Here is a 16,195-nt window from a genome sequence, read left to right on the forward strand (position 1 = left end):
CCCCCTTAAGGGCTATAAATAGCCCCCACCCCGGGGTGGGGGGGGGTCATGCGCTGCCCCGGGGGGTTATGGGATACCCGGGGGGGGAGGGGAGAGCACCCTAGCCCCTCCCCCACCCCCGGGGGACTCAGGGACAGGCGGGGGCACGAAGGACATTTCGGGGGGGGGGGAGGGGGGGGGTCGCCAAGCAACGGGGCCCGGACGCCAGGGTCCCCTCGGCGGCCTTGTGCCCCTCCCCCAGGCAGCCTTGGGGGGGGGGGGGGGGGGCGGCCGGGGGTGGGGGTGGGGGATAAAGGGGACCCCCCCACCCCGAGAGGTGCCGGCCCCACGGCAGCATGGGGGGTGCGCAGGTGAGTGCGGGAGGGAAGGTGTGGGGCGGGGGGGGGCCGTGGGGACCCCCAACTGTGGGGGGGGGGGGGCCGTGGGGACCCCCAGCCGTGGGGACCCCCAACTGTGGGGCGGGGGGGGGCCATGGGGACCCCCAGCCGTGGGGACCCCCAGCCGTGGGGACCCCCAACTGTGGGGCAGCTGTGGGGCAAGGGGGTGATGGGGACCCCCAGCCGTGGGGACCCCCAACTGTGGGGCAGGGGGGGCCATGGGGACCCCCAGCCGTGGGGCAGCTGTGGGGCAGGGGGGGGCCATGGGGACCCCCAGCCATGGGGCAGCTGTGGGGCAGGGGGGGCCGTGGGGACCCCCAGCCGTGGGGACCCCCCCATGGGGCAGCTGTGGGGCGGGGGGGTGATGGGGACCCCCAGCCGTGGGGCAGCTGTGGGGCAGGGGGGGCCGTGGGGACCCCCAGCCGTGGGGACCCCCCCATGGGGCAGCTGTGGGGCGGGGGGGTGATGGGGACCCCCAGCAGTGGGGCAGGACCCCCCCGAGCTGCCCCCCGTTTCCCACAGGTGCTGGTGCTGGTGACGCTGATGGGGACCCCCATGATCTTGGGGACCCCCATAGCCGTCGGGGACCCCATAGCAGTGGGGGGCCCCATGGTTGTGGGGGGCCCCATGGCTGGGGGGGGCCCCATGGCTGGGGGGGGCCCCGGGCGCCCCCCGTGTCGCCCCATCAACGTGACGGTGGCCCTGGAGAAGGACGAGTGTCCCCAGTGCCTGGCCGTGACCACCACGGCCTGCGGGGGCTACTGCCGCACCCGGGTGGGTGCGCGGGCGGGGGGGCCGGGGGGGCCGGGGGGGGACAGGGGGACAGGGGGGACATGGGGGGGATGGGGGGTTTGGGGGGACAGGGGGGACATGGGGACATGGGGACATGGGGACAGGGGGACAGGGGGGACATGGGGACATGGGGGGACATGGGGACATGGGGGGACATGGGGGGTTTGGGGGGACAGGGGGGACATGGGGGGGACGTGGGGGGTTTGGGGGGACATGGGGGGGACGTGGGGACGTGGGGGGGACGGGGGGAGGGGGGGACAGGGGGTTTGGAGGGACAGGGGGGACATGGGGGGGACAGGGGGACGTGGGGGGACATGGGGGGGACAGGGGGACGTGGGGGGGACAGGGGGTTCGGGGGGGACAGGGGGCGACAGGGGGACGTGGGGGGTTTGGGGGGACATGGGGGGACAGGGGGACGTGGGGGGGACGGGGGGAGGGGGGGACAGGGGGTTTGGAGGGACAGGGGGGACATGGGGGGACGGGGGGGTTTGGGGGGACATGGGGGGGACGTGGGGACGTGGGGACATGGGGGGACAGGGGGGGGGACAGGGGGTTTTGGGGGACATGGGGGACGTGGGGGGGACGGGGAGCAGGGGGTTTGGGAGGGACAGGGGGCGACAGGGGGACATGGGGGGTTTGGGGGGACAGGGGGGACGTGGGGACATGGGGACGTGGGGGGACATGGGGGGGACAGGGGGTGTGGGGGGGACGTGGGGACGTGGGGGGACAGGGGGTTTGGGGGGACATGGGGGGGGACACGGGGTGTGGGGGGAACGGGGGGAGGGGGGGACGGGGGGTTTGGGGGGACATGGGGGGACACGGGGTGTGGGGGGGGACAGGGGACAGGGGGACATGGGGGGACGGGGGGTTTGGGGGGGACAGGGGGCGACAGGGGGACGTGGGGGGTTTGGGGGGACAGGGGGGACATGGGGACATGGGGACGTGGGGGGACATGGGGGGGACAGGGGGTGTGGGGGGGACAGGGGGGACGGGGGGACATGGGGGGACATGGGGGGACATGGGGGGGACGGGGGGGGGTTGGGGGGCGGGGGGGTTGGGGGGGGACGTGGGGACGGGGGGGGACGGGGGGGGGCACAGGGGGGGTGGGGGGGGCACGGGGCCCCCATCTGCTCAGGGGGACACAAAGGGTGGGGAGGGAGATTTGGGGGCCAAACCAGGGGGATTTGGGGGGCTGGGGGGTGTTTGGGTGCTGGGGGGGTCTGGGGGTGCCGGGGTGCTTGGGAGTATCGGGGTGCTGGGGGGGTCTGGGGGTATTGGGGTGCTGGGGGGGTGTTGGGGTGCTGGGGGGGTGTTTGGGGGTGCTGGGGGTATTTGGGGGTGCAGGGGGTATTTGGGGTGCTGGGGGGTGTTTGGGGGTGCTGGGGGGTTTTGGGGTGCTGGGGGGTGTTTGGGGGTACAGGGGGTATTTGGGGGTGCGGGGGTGTTTGGGGTGCGGGGGGTATTTGGGGGTGCTGGGGGGTATTTGGGGTGCGGGGGGTGTTTTTTGGGGTGCGGGGGGTATTTGGGGTGCTGGGGGGTATTTGGGGTGCGGGGGGTGTTTTTTGGGGTGCGGGGGGGTGTTTGGGGTGCGGTGGGTTTTGGGGTGCGGGGGTGTTTGGGGGTGCTGGGGGGTTTTGGGGGGCTCTGGGGGGTGTTTGGGGTGCGGGGGGTGTTTTTTGGGGTGCGGGGGGGTGTTTGGGGGTGCAGGGGGGTTTTGGGGGGCTCTGGGGGGTGTTTGGGGTGCGGGGGGTGTTTTTTGGGGTGCGGGGGCAGCGGGCTGAGGTGCCCCCTGCCCCCCAGGAGCCGGTGTACCGCAGCCCCCTGGGCGCCCCGCCTCAGGCCGCCTGTACCTATTTCGGGGTGCGCTACGAGCGGTGGGTGCTGGGGGGCTGCCCCCCCGGCACCGACCCCGGCGTCACCGTCCCGGTGGCCCTCGGCTGCCGCTGCGGCCGCTGCCCCATGGCCACCGCCGACTGCACCGTCGCCGGATTGGGCCCCGCCTTCTGCGGCGCCCCGGGGGGGTTCGGGGGGCAATAAAGGCCCCCCGGCAGCTCTTGACGGTGCCTCTTGGCTTTGGGGGGGGGGGGTGACCCCCAAACTTGGGGACCCCAACCTTGGGGACCCGCTGAAACACTCCTGGGGGCCCCTGACCTTGGGGCCCCCCAACCTGGAGGCTCCCAACCTACGGACCCCAACCTTGGGGAGCCCCGACCTTGGCATCCCAACCTTGGGGACCCCCAACCTTGGAGACCCCAATCTTGGAGACCCTCAACCTTGGAGACCCCCAACCTTGGGGGACCCCCAGCCTTGGAGATCCCCTGCAACACTCCTGGGGACCCCCAAACATGGAGACCCCCAACCTTGAAGACCCCAATCTTGGGGACCCCCCAACCTTGAAGACCCGAACCTTGGGGACCCCAAACCTTGAAGATCCCCAGCAACACTCCTGGGGACCCCCCAACCTTGAAGACCCCAACCTTGGGGACCCCCAACCTTGAAGATCCCCGGCAACACTCCTGGGGACCCCCAAACATGGAGACCCCCAACCTTGGGTGACCCCAACCTTGGAGACCCCCTACCTTGAGGATCCCAACCTTGGGGACCACTGAGCTTAGGGACTCCCAACCTTGGGGACCCCCAACCTTGAAGAACCCCTGAAACACTTCTGGGGACCCCCCAACCTTAGAGGTCCCCAACCTTGGGGACCCCTAACCTTGAAGACCCCAACCTTGGGGACCCCCAACCTTGAAGATCCCCTGAAACACTTCTGGGGACCCCCAAACATGGAGACCCCCCAACCTTGGGTGACCCCAACCTTGGAGACCCCAACCTTGGGTGACCTCAACCTTGGAGACCCCCTACCTTGGGGATCTCAACCTTGGGGACCCCCAACCTTGAAGACCCCAACCTTGGGTGACCCCAACCTTGGAGACCCCCTACCTTGGGGATCCCAACCTTGGGGACCACTGAGCTTAGGGACTCCCAACCTTGGGGACCCCCAACCTTGAAGATCCCCTGAAACACTTCTGGGGACCCCCCAACCTTAGAGGTCCCCAACCTTGGGGACCCCTAACCTTGAAGACCCCAACCTTGGGGACCCCCAACCTTGAAGAACCCCTGAAACACTTCTGGGGACCCCCAGACATGGAGACCCCCCAACCTTGGGGGACCCCAACCTTGGAGACCCCAACCTTGGGTGACCTCAACCTTGGAGACCCCCTACCTTGGGGATCTCAACCTTGGGGACCCCCAACCTTGAAGACCCCAACCTTGGGTGACCCCCAACCTTGGAGACCCCCTACCTTGGGGATCCCAACCTTGGGGACCACTGAGCTTAGGGACTCCCAACCTTGGGGACCCCCAACCTTGAAGATCCCTGGCAACACTCCTGGGGACCCCCAAACATGGAGACCCCCAACCTTGGGGGACCCCAACCTTGGAGACCCCCTACCTTGAGGATTCCAACCTTGGGGACTCCCAACCTTGGGGACATCCTACCTTGGGGACCCCCAACCTTGAAGACCCCAACCTTGGGTGACCCCCAACCTTGGAGATCCCCTGCAACACTCCTGGGGACCCCCCAACCTTAGAGGTCCCCAACCTTGGGGACCCCCAACCTTGAAGCCCCCAACCTTGGGGACCCCCCCACCTTGGGGACCTGCTGAAACACTTCTGGGGACCCCCAAACTTGGAGCCCCCCAACCCTGGAGCCCCGCCAGCAGCTCCCAAGCATGGGCGAGCCTCCACCCCCCCGGGAAGGTCCATGGAAGGGCCCGGCCGGGCCACCAGAGGCTCGGGGACTCCGGGGTTCCTGGGTTCCCACCAGGAATTGCATCCCAGGAAGCCCCAGGCGCGGCACAACCCCCCCCACCTGCGTCCCCAGGACCTTCAACCCCGCTCCTCTTCCTCACCGCTCCGCGGGGCGGCCTCCGAGCTGCTAAAACCGGGAGGTGAAAGCGTCATCTTCCATCCTACCTGGGCTGCTTCTGCTCCTGCCCGAGGACAACACGGCACGGGGGTGGCTTTGCTCAACCTTTTATTGAGGGGAGGAGCTTCCGCCTGGCGCCTACGGCAAGACGGACGACGTCCGTCCGTCCTCCAGGTGACGCTGGGTGGTGCCTCCTCTGGATTTAGGGGGTGGGACAATCTTGATTCTCCAAGACGACTTTGACGATTGAAGTTTTAGCGTTGGACATGGTGGCCATCACCTTCACGTGGCCGGCGGCGACCCTGACGGGCTCCTGGCACGCGCTGATCTTGACTCGGTGGAACATGGTGTCCCTGCCGGTGCCGGCGGGATGACCGCTGTACATCCTGGTGTAGAGGTCCTCCAAGGGGCCGAGGTGGGCTTTGTGCAGGGAGATCTCCATGGCGAGCTCCATGTAGTAGATGTTGTAGTCGAAGGGGTTGGAGAAGAGGATGGCCAAGGTGAAGGTGTCCGCCTCGTACACCAGGAGCCCCACAGACCCCCGAAAATGGTTAGCCGAGTTGGTGAACTGGCAGCTCTCCGTGGCACCCGGTGGGACGCTGGGGGTGGGCGGCGTGAGGCTGTAGCCGCTGAAGCAGTAGCTCCTGGAAGGAGAGCGCAGGGGAGGAGGGAAGGGGATGGGGGCGCACAGGGGAGGTGGTCCTGTCACTGGGAGGTGGTCCGACCACCGGGAGATGGTCCCACCACCGGGAGATGGTCCCACCCAACCACTGGGAGGTGGTCCTGTCACTGGGAGATGATCCGACCATTGAGAGATGGTCCAACCCAACCACCGGGAGATGGGTCCTGTCACTGGGAGGTGGTCCGACCACCGGGAGATGGTCCCACCACCGGGAGATGGTCCCACCCAACCACTGGGAGATGGTCCTGTCACTGGGAGATGGTCCGACCACCAGGAGATGGTCCCACCCAACAACTGGGAGGTGGCCCAACCACCGGGAGATGGTCCCACCCAACCACTGGGAGGTGGTCCTGTCACTGGGAGGTGGTCCTGTCACTGGGAGATGGTCCGACCATTGAGAGATGGTCCAACCCAACCACCGGGAGATGGTCCTGTCACTGGGAGGTGGTCCTGTCACTGGGAGATGGTCCGACCACTGGGAGATGGTCCCACCCAACCACTGGGAGGTGGTCCTGTCACTGGGAGATGATCCGACCATTGAGAGATGGTCCAACCCAACCACCGGGAGATGGGTCCTGTCACTGGGAGGTGGTCCGACCACCGGGAGATGGTCCAACCTGACCACCAGGAGATGGTCCTGTCACTGGGAGATGGTCCAACCACCGGGAGATGGTCCCACCCAACCACTGGGAGATGGTCCTGTCACTGGGAGATGGTCCGACCACCAGGAGATGGTCCCACCCAACCACTGGGAGGTGGCCCAACCACCGGGAGATGGTCCCACCCAACCACTGGGAGGTGGTCCTGTCACTGGGAGGTGGTCCTGTCACTGGGAGATGGTCCGACCATTGAGAGATGGTCCAACCCAACCACCGGGAGATGGTCCTGTCACTGGGAGGTGGTCCTGTCACTGGGAGATGGTCCGACCACTGGGAGATGGTCCCACCCAACCACTGGGAGGTGGTCCTGTCACTGGGAGATGGTCCCACCCAACCACCCTGAGATGGTCTGGCCGCTGGGAGACGATCAGATCATTGGGAGATGGTCCAACCACCAGGAGATGGTCCAACCCAACAACCGGGAGGTGGTCCAACCACTGGGAGATGATCGGATCACTGGGAGATAGTCCAAACGTTGGGAGATGGTCCAACCACCAGGAGATGGTCTGATCACTGGGAGATGGTCCAACCCAACCACTGGGAGATGGTCCAAGCACTGGGAGATGGTCTGATCACTGGGAGATGGTCCAACCCAACCACTGGGAGATGGTCCAAGCACTGGGAGATGGTCTGACCCAACCACTGGGAGATGGTCAACCACTAGGAGATGGTCTGATCACTGGGAGATGGTCCAACCCAACCACTGGGAGATGGTCTGATCACTGGGAGATGGTCCAACCCAACCACTGGGAGATGGTCCGACCACTGGGAGATGGTCCAACCCAACCACTGGGAGATGGTCCAAGCACTGGGAGATGGTCTGATCACTGGGAGATGGTCCGACCCAACCACTGGGAGATGGTCAACCACTAGGAGATGGTCTGATCACTGGGAGATGGTCCAACCCAACCACTGGGAGATGGTCCGACCACTGGGAGATGGTCCGACCCAACTACTGGGAGATGGTCAACCACCAGGAGATGGTCTGATCACTGGGAGATGGTCCGACCCAACCACTGGGAGATGGTCAACCACTGGGAGATGGTCCGACCCAACCACTGGGAGATGGTCAACCACCAGGAGATGGTCTGATCACTGGGAGATGGTCCAACCCAACCACTGGGAGATGGTCCGACCACTGGGAGATGGTCCGACCCAACTACTGGGAGATGGTCAACCACCAGGAGATGGTCTGATCACTGGGAGATGGTCCGACCCAACTACTGGGAGATGGTCAACCACCAGGAGATGGTCTGATCACTGGGAGATGGTCCGACCCAACCACCAGGAGATGGTCAACCACTGGGAGATGGTCCAACCCAACCACCAGGAGATGGTCCAAGCACTGGGAGATGGTCCAACCCAACTACCGGGAGATGGTCCAACCCAACCACCAGGAGATGGTCTGACCCAACCACTGGGAGATGGTCCAACCACTAGGAGATGGTCCCACCTGACCACTGGGAGATGGTCCCACCCGACCACTGGGAGATGGTCCAACTGGGACCTCCTGCCCGAATCCCGGGGGTCCCCTCCAGCAAGGGCTCTCCCGCCCCCGCCCCCTCCTCGCGGCGTTACCTGGGGTTGTACAAGGTGACGTCCTTGGTTTTGTTGCTGATCTGGATCTCCACGCTCCGCTGAAGGGATTTCGACATGGAATTCCCGCTCATCTCCGGTGCCTTCGTCCCGTCCCACCTGGGGGAAGAGGGGGGGGGCGACTCAGCTCCCCGAATCCTCTCGGGATGGGTTAGGGCGAGCCGACGCGCAAGGTCCGCGCGCAAACGCCGGCGCCGACGGAGAGCTTCTGCGGACGCCAACAGGGAGCGCGGCGTTCGGTGCCCGCCGGCCCTCTCCCGGTCGGGTCCCCCCCCGCCGACGCGGCCGTAGGGACGACCGAGGGCGGCCGCGCGGGACGTAACTACAATTTAACGGCTTTAACGACTTCCTAACGTCGGGAGAAGGGAAAGGGAGAGCGCGAAAGAGGGGAATCACCAGTCCTGGATCCAGCGTGGGGCCTGCCCGCGGCGGGGTTCGGTGGGGGGGAGCCCCTGTGAGAAAGTGAAAGTGAAAGTGAAAGTCCCTGCTTATAGATTTCGGTCTGGGGACTTTTGGAACCTCCTCTCATCCCAACGCCAGGCGTAGCTGGGATTCCAGGGAATTATCCCTCGCTCTCCCGACTCCCTTCTCGCGGCGAAAGAGGGCACGGTTTGACGCGAACGATTTTGGTAGGAGGGGACGCGGGCGCCGGTTGTGAAAAGTCTTCCAGAAACCACGGGGGGAGCCCGAATCTCCGCTCCCTTCCTTTCGCGTCCGCCCGCGCTCTTCCTGTAGATAAATCAAGTCCGAAAACGTCCGTCGGCAAAACACCCAACGTCATCGGGACCCGACGAGGAGCGGCCTCTCCCGCTCTCCGACTGCGGCTTAGAGCTTTCGAAAACATCTGCCGACCCCAATGTGGTTTTTCTCGGCGACTACGCCCTTGCGATCGGCGACGCCCAAAGCCAACGTGGTTTTCAAAGGGACCAAAGGGGAAAGTCATTAACGAGGCCCCTTAATTAGTTTCCGTCAGCCTCCTTCCGTCGGCCGTCCCCCGGCTCGTTTATCGAGCCGGAGAAGCGGAGACGACGTCTGCTCCAGCCCCTTCCCCGCCTTCGCGGCCCTGCCCTGGCCGCGCTCCACCACCTCCGCGTCCTCCTCGGAGCCTCGCCAGGACGATCCCTTCCCCAAGCCCTGCTGGCCACGCTCTTCCCGACACAAGCCAGCACGCCGGTGGCCACCTTGGCCGCCCGGGCACGCCGCCGGCTCATCTTCAGCCAGCCGTCGGTCGTATTTGGAGGGGGTACTTTCCGTTTCTCTTCCCACGCTCGCGCGAGCTTCTCTACGGCCGTCGGAGGCCGTTAATTCCCGGGGAATCCCCTTTCCCATTCCCTCCTTGCCCCCGAGGCGGGGTCGATTTTCCCGTTTTTCCGCTCTCGGCGCGGCCGTTCTGGATTTTATCGCCCCCCCCCCCCCCAGCAAGACCCATTCTCCTACCATCATTTATCAGCTCATAGGCTACCTCCCCCCCCAAGTCGCGGCCCCCTCCTCGGTGGTCCCGTGCCCCCGGCCTCGGGGCTAGCGTATCCCTTAGACGGGCCAGCGGTTTCAGCGAGCCCGGAAGACCCCAGATCAGCAGAGTCTTTCAACGGGAAAGGTTGTTGAGGGCCTAAACGCCTGTCGTTCGGTCCGGGGGGTGACTCACGGAGCCCCTCCGCCTTGCTCTTCGGTGGTCTCCGCTTTAATTAACGGTCCCAGAATCGCCTGCTCCTTTGCGGTTTCGGGCTAAAACAATTTCTCGCCGAGTTCCCCAATTCCTCGAGCGAGCGTCTTTTAAGTTGGATGCCGGCTTTTCGGTTCGCTCTGCCCAACTCCAAACCCCCGGTTCGCTACGCGGAAAGGGAGTTACGAGCCGTTCGGTCGGAAACCTCCCGCTCGTTTTCTTCGAATTCAACCCCGACGATTTTCTCCCCCTCCGACGCAGCCGCTGGAGCCGCGCGAGCGGCGTCGCGCGCCGCCGTTAGCTGTTTTTGCCAGCCCGCAATTGTTCTCGCTTTCCGCTGTTAATCAGCCCCGCAAAGACTTAATTGTTTCTCCTTCTGCCTGCCTCGCCGGACGCTTTTCCTTCCTTCCGTGCCGCCGTCGGCGCGGCTCCCAACCTATCACACGCCGGAGCTTTCCCTTTCCCCGCTCGCCGCTTCTGCTCTTTGGCGAGGGTGACGGTACGGTTCGGGGTCGATAACCGCGAGCCCGAGTTATGCCGGGTGGAGCAGGGAACGCCTCGTCCTCCGTCAACCCCTCCGTAAGCGGGGAGCAGCCAAGCATCGGCATTTCCCGGCATTGCCCAGGTGGTCACGGCTGGCTCAAACCCGAGGAGAGGTCGCTTCCCGATTCTCCCCGTCCGCGTTTGCCCGATGGAGAAGCGGGATCCCCTTAGGACCTTCCGACGCCGAGGGGATCCCGCCCGTGACGCCAATTAAAAACATCCCCGTCCCACCCTGGGGGAAGAGCGACTCAGCTCCCCGAATCCTCTCGGGATGGGTTAGGGCGAGCCGACGCGCAAGGTCCGCGCGCAAACGCCGGCGCCGACGGAGAGCTTCTGCGGACGCCAACAGGGAGCGCGGCGTTCGGTGCCCGCCGGCGCGCTCTCGGTTGGGTCCGCCCCGCCGACGCGGCCGTAGGGACGACCGAGGGCGGCCGCGCGGGACGTAACTACAATTTAACGGCTTTAACGACTTCCTAACGTCGGGAGAAGGGAAAGGGAGAGCGCGAAAGAGGGGAATCACCAGTCCTGGATCCAGCGTGGGGCCTGCCCGCGGCGGGGTTCGGTGGAGAGAGCCCCTGTGAGAAAGTGAAAGTGAGAGTCCCCGCTTATAATTTCGGTCTGGGGACATCTGGAATCTTCTCTCGTCACAGCGCCGGGAGTGGTCGAGACGCCCGTCGGCTCAAGCGGGGGCAACCAGTCAAACCGAGAGAAGCGACGCCAGGTCCCTCCCCGCCGTCTGTCTGTCCGGGGAGGATAAGGCGCTTGACAGACCCATCCCACGCCCGGCCCCGCGTCCCAGCGACCGAAACATCCTTCTGGTTTCAGCAACCACCGCCCGCCGCGGCTGTTGGAGACGTCTCGTTGTTCCCTGCCCTCTCCTCCGCGGCTCCGGGTGCCTCTTGGTGAGTTGGACTTGACTGATCCTCATGGATTCCTTCTGACGTCCGCGATTCTCTGGTGGGAAGAAGGTTTCGGAGGGGAAGACAAATCCACGGCGCGGTGGAGAAATTCAACCTCCCGGTAACGGTGGAGAAATAAGGCCGTTAAGGCAGCGGACGTTCGTCAACCTCTAAAAAGTTAACAAGACCCGGCCTGAGAGAAGAAACAGAAACGCCATAAACCAGTCAAGCGAGGAAATCCCGGGATAAGCAGGAGAAAAACCGATAAAGCCGAAGCGAGACTCGCGTGAACCGCGAGCGAACGCTTCTCATGAAGACGGCAAAAACCCCAGCAACGAAGCCCCCGGCCCGAGCCAAGACCCCTCCTCCCACGCTCGCGATATTTAAATCACGCCGCCCCTTTAAGCGGAGACGGGGCTTGCGAGAAGCGCGGATGAAGAAGCGGAATCGTAAAACCACCGGTAACGTAAAACCACCATCGGAACGCGTAAAACCTCTCTGTGCGTTAACCAAGGGGCGCTGGCTTTGCGGCGGTACCGCCCAGCGCCGCGCAGAATAAATCGATATCGCGACTCCGCGGTATTCGCCTTTATTTTTTTGCGCGCCGGCTAAAAAAACCCTGTTTTTTTGTTGGGGGGGGGGGACACGCACAACATTTTTGGCGACCCAGCTGAATAAAGCCTTGCTCGGATCGCCTTGCCGTTCCCGACGGAGGAGAAAGGGCTGGAGCAGGACTCCGGCGCGCGCCGACCCGTTGATGCCCCCGTCAACGCCTCCTCCGTCGACCGCTCAACCCCGCCGACGCCGCACCGACTCCTCCAACGCCTCGGCGGCGAGCGCGACTCAACGGCGCCAGGCGCAGAAGAGATTTGCACGGGGCGGCGGGGAACCGTCCGGCGGCGAGGGGTCGTTTGGTTTGCTCCGCCGGAGTTGCGCCGGCGGGGAGCAGCTTGTTAGGAAGCGTCCGGTCTCTACGCGTAGACGCGTGGTGCAAGCGGGGGTCTTTCACCGTCGCCGACGGAGGGTGGGAGAGTTCGGTGGTTTCTACAGCGCGTGGTGCAAGCGGGGGTCTTTCACCGTCACCGACGGAGGGTGGGAGAGCTCGGTGGTTTCTACAGCGCGTGGTGCAAGCGGGGGTCTTTCACCGTCGCCGACGGAGGGTGGGAGAGCTCGGTGGTTTCTACAGCGCGTGGTGCAAGCGGGGGTCTTTCACCGTCGCCGACGGAGGGTGGGAGAGCTCGGTGGTTTCTACAGCGCGTGGTGCAAGCGGGGGTCTTTCACCGTCACCGATGGAGCGTATGAGAGTTCGGTGGTTTCTACAGCGCGTGGTGCAAGCGGGGGTCTTTCACCGTCGCCGACGGAGGGTGGGAGAGCTCGGTGGTTTCTACAACGCGTGGTGCAAGCGGGGGTCTTTCACCGTCACCGACGGAGGGTGGGAGAGCTCGGTGGTTTCTACAGCGCGTGGTGCAAGCGGGGGTCTTTCACCGTCACCGACTGAGCGTACGAGAGTTCGGTGGTTTCTACAGCGCGTGGTGCAAGCGGGGGTCTTTCACCGTCGCCGATGGAGCGTACGAGAGTTCGGTGGTTTCTACAGCGCGTGGTGCAAGCGGGGGTCTTTCACCATCGCCGACGGAGGGTGGGAGAGTTCGGTGGTTTCTACAGCGCGTGGTGCAAGCGGGGGTCTTTCACCGTCACCGATGGAGCGTACGAGATTCGGTGGTTTCTACAGCGCGTGGTGCAAGCGGGGGTCTTTCACCGTCACCGACGGAGGGTGGGAGAGCTCGGTGGTTTCTACAACGCGTGGTGCAAGCGGGGGTCTTTCACCGTCGCCGACTGTGAAATACCGGCATAGCGAGAATTGTAAAATGGTGGAAGGGGGGAAGGAGACGTCCCCAAATCGGAAAATGAAAAAAACGTCAAAATTGGGTATTAAAAAAAAAAAAAAAATTAACTCACGAATTTCATCCCTTGCCGCAAACGAAACGCCCGAGTGACGTTCTCCGAAGACTCGGCGCCGTTAAATATTCCGCAGGGAAGAGCGCGGAAAGCCCGGATTTGTCTTACGGACGGAAGGAAACCCCACGGAGGAATTCGAAGCCGGACGTCGCGGCTGCGGCACTGGGTGCGGCGATTTGGTACGGGGCCTCGAAAAAGCCAGGTAGAGCGAAGAACGCGACTCCCGTTAAAACAGAGCTCAAGCCAGGGACTCATCCGACAAGGAAAAGGCGGTTTCCTAGAAAATTAGAAGCACGAAAAGGGTTGGAACCCTTGATAAAGATCTTTTTTAGAATATGGACCGCTAAGAGAACGTCAATCTGAATTTAATACTCCCGTATTACCGGCCCCGGTCTCGGGAATACGGACCGGTTCGAGGCCCGAGGGGAACGCATGGGGTCGGCGTTGCACCGAATCCACGTCGCCGCTTACCTCGCTACCCGAAATAAATGTTCATTTTCCAGGAGAAACGTTTCTTTTACAGCCGTGGGTTTGAAAGGTGCCTTCGTTCGCGTCCCGGGGGAGGAACGAAGGCGGAGGCGATGGGCGTTTCGAATGGGAAAACCCAACGCCGGGGATTAAAATGGCGTCGGAGCGGCGCAAGGGTTGGGGAACGGCCCCGGCCCTGGGAATCGGTTGGGAAAGGCCTGTAAGAGCATCGAGTCCAACCGTTAGCCCGGCGCGGCCCAAATCCAGGAGTTATGGCCCAAATCGAGGAACTAATGGCCCAAATCCAGGAGTTATGGCCCAAATCGAGGAACTATTGGCCCAAATCCAGGAGTTATGGCCCAAATCGAGGAACTATTGGCCCAAATTGAGGAACTATGTGCCCAAATCCAGGAGTTATGGCCCAAATCGAGGAACTATTGGGCCAAATCCAGGAGTTATGGCCCAAATCGAGGAACTATTGGCCCCAATCCAGGAGTTGTGACCCAAATCGAGGAACTATTGGCCCCAATCTAGGAGTTATGGCCCAAATCGAGGAACTATTGGGCCAAATCTAAGAACTATTTGCCCAAATCCAGGAGTTATGGCCCAAATCTAGCAATTATTTGCCCAAATCTAGGAGTTATGGCCCAAATCGAGGAACTATTGGCCTCAATCTAGGAGTTATGGCCCAAATCTAGGAATTATTTGCCCAAATCCAGGAGTTGTGGCCCAAATCGAGGAACTATTGGCCCCAATCTAGGAGTTATGGCCCAAATCGAGGAACTATTGGGCCAAATCGAAGAACTATTTGCCCAAATCCAGGAGTTATGGCCCAAATCTAGGAATTATTTGCCCAAATCTAGGAGTTGTGGCCCAAATCGAGGAACTATTGGCCCCAATCTAGGAGTTATGGCCCAAATCGAGGAACTATTGGCCTCAATCTAGGAGTTGTGGCCCAAATCGAGGAACTATTGGCCCAAATCCAGGAGTTATGGCCCAAATCGAGGAACTATTGGCCCAAATCCAGGAGTTATGGCCCAAATCGAGGAACTGTTGGCCCCAATCTAGGAGTTATTGCCCAAATCGAGGAACTATTGGCCCCAATCTAGGAGTTATGGCCCAAATCGAGGAACTGTTGGCCCAAATCCAGGAGTTATGGCCCAAATCGAGGAACTGTTGGCCCCAATCTAGGAGTTATGGCCCAAATCGAGGAACTATTGGCCTCAATCTAGGAGTTGTGGCCCAAATCGAGGAACTATTGGCCCAAATCCAGGAGTTATGGCCCAAATCGAGGAACTATTGGCCCCAATCTAGGAGTTATGGCCCAAATCGAGGAACTATTGGGCCAAATCTAAGAACTATTTGCCCAAATCCAGGAGTTATGGCCCAAATCTAGGAATTATTTGCCCAAATCCAGGAGTTATGGCCCAAATCTAGGAATTATTTGCCCAAATCTAGGAGTTATGGCCCAAATCGAGGAACTATTGGCCTCAATCTAGGAGTTGTGGCCCAAATAGAGGAACTATTGGGCCAAATCCAGGAGTTATGGCCCAAATCGAGGAATTATTGGCCCAAATCCAGAGTTATGGCCCAAATCTAGGAATTATTTGCCCAAATCTAGGAGTTGTGGCCCAAATCGAGGAACTATTGGCCTCAATCTAGGAGTTGTGGCCCAAATCGAGGAACTATTGGCCCAAATCCAGGAGTTATGGCCCAAATCGAGGAAGGATTTCCCAAATCTGGGAATTATTGGCACAAACCTTGGAAGAATTTCCTAAATCTAGGAACTATTTGCCCAAATCGAGGAACTATTTGCCCAAATTGGGGAATTTGTGCCCAAAGCTGGCCGTTACGGCCCAGGCCGAGGCCCGGCTCCCCAGCGGGAGGCCCCTCCCCCCCCGGATCCCGGGGGTTCCCGGCCTTCGCCCCGGCACCCCCGACCCCCCCCCGCTCCCGGAGCCGCCCCAGCCTCTCGCCAAGCCCTTTTCTCTCGGTTCCAAGAGATCCCCTCCCGGATCCCAGATCCCCTCCCGGATCCCCAGGTCCCTCCCAGATCCCCTCCCAGATCCCAGATCCCCTCCCGGATCCATGGTTCCCTCCCGGATCCCAGGATCCCTCCTGGATCCCAGGATCCCTCCCAGATCCCCTCCCGGATCCCAGATCCCCTCCCGGATCCCCGGATCCCTCCCAGATCCCTGGTTCCCTCCCGGATCCTGGGTTCCATCTCTCATCCCAGATTCTTTCCAGGATCCCAGGTTCTCTCCCAGGTCCCTGGTTCCTTCCCAGATCCCCAGATCCTTCCCAGATCCCCGGTTCCCTCCCAGATCCCCGATTCCCTCCCGGATCCCCAATTCCCCCCGGATCCCAGGTTCCCTCCTGGATCCCTGGTTCCCCCCCAGATCCGCGATTCCCCCCCAGATCCCCAATTCCCTCCTGGATCCCCAATTCCCCCCAGATCCCCGATTCCCTCCTGGATCCCCAATTCCCCCCCGGATCCCCAATTCCCCCCCGGATCCCCGATTCCCCCCCGGATCCCCAGTTCCCCCCCGGATCCCCAATTCCCCCCCAGATCCCCAGTTCCCCCCCAGATCCCCGATTCCCGGATCCAGCAGACCATTTATTGAGCACAACC

General features: G+C 62.9%; 2 protein-coding genes across 4 annotated transcripts; one reads left to right on the forward strand and one right to left on the reverse strand.

Annotated features, from left to right (window-relative positions):
- The first annotated feature begins 179 nt into the window (after window positions 1–179).
- LOC309604356 (lutropin subunit beta-like) lies at window positions 180–3,225 on the forward strand. Its single transcript, XM_082339300.1, has 3 exons — window positions 180–350; window positions 900–1,151; window positions 2,970–3,225. Exons 1-3 carry the CDS (start codon window positions 336–338, stop codon window positions 3,204–3,206), a joined length of 504 nt encoding a protein of 167 aa, XP_082195426.1. The 5' UTR covers window positions 180–335; the 3' UTR covers window positions 3,207–3,225.
- Window positions 3,226–5,068: 1,843 nt separating this feature from the next.
- LOC309604357 (uncharacterized protein) lies at window positions 5,069–13,662 on the reverse strand. 3 transcript variants are annotated; one of them, XM_082339301.1, is made up of 5 exons: window positions 13,567–13,662; window positions 10,761–13,372; window positions 8,431–8,486; window positions 8,017–8,133; window positions 5,069–5,741 (listed from the first exon to the last, which is right to left on the reverse strand). In XM_082339301.1, exons 2-5 carry the CDS (start codon window positions 10,866–10,868, stop codon window positions 5,300–5,302), a joined length of 723 nt encoding a protein of 240 aa, XP_082195427.1. In that variant the 5' UTR covers window positions 10,869–13,372; window positions 13,567–13,662; the 3' UTR covers window positions 5,069–5,299. The 3 variants fall into 3 exon arrangements, with proteins under 3 accessions (XP_082195427.1, XP_082195428.1, XP_082195429.1); XM_082339302.1 differs by having other exon boundaries at window positions 10,761–12,972; window positions 13,096–13,570; XM_082339303.1 differs by lacking the exon at window positions 13,567–13,662 and having other exon boundaries at window positions 5,077–5,741; window positions 9,472–13,557.
- Window positions 13,663–16,195: the final 2,533 nt, after the last annotated feature.

This window comes from Platalea leucorodia, assembly GCF_965183815.1.
Source record: "Platalea leucorodia genome assembly, contig: HAP1_HAP1_SCAFFOLD_681, whole genome shotgun sequence".
NCBI lineage: Eukaryota > Metazoa > Chordata > Aves > Pelecaniformes > Threskiornithidae > Platalea > Platalea leucorodia.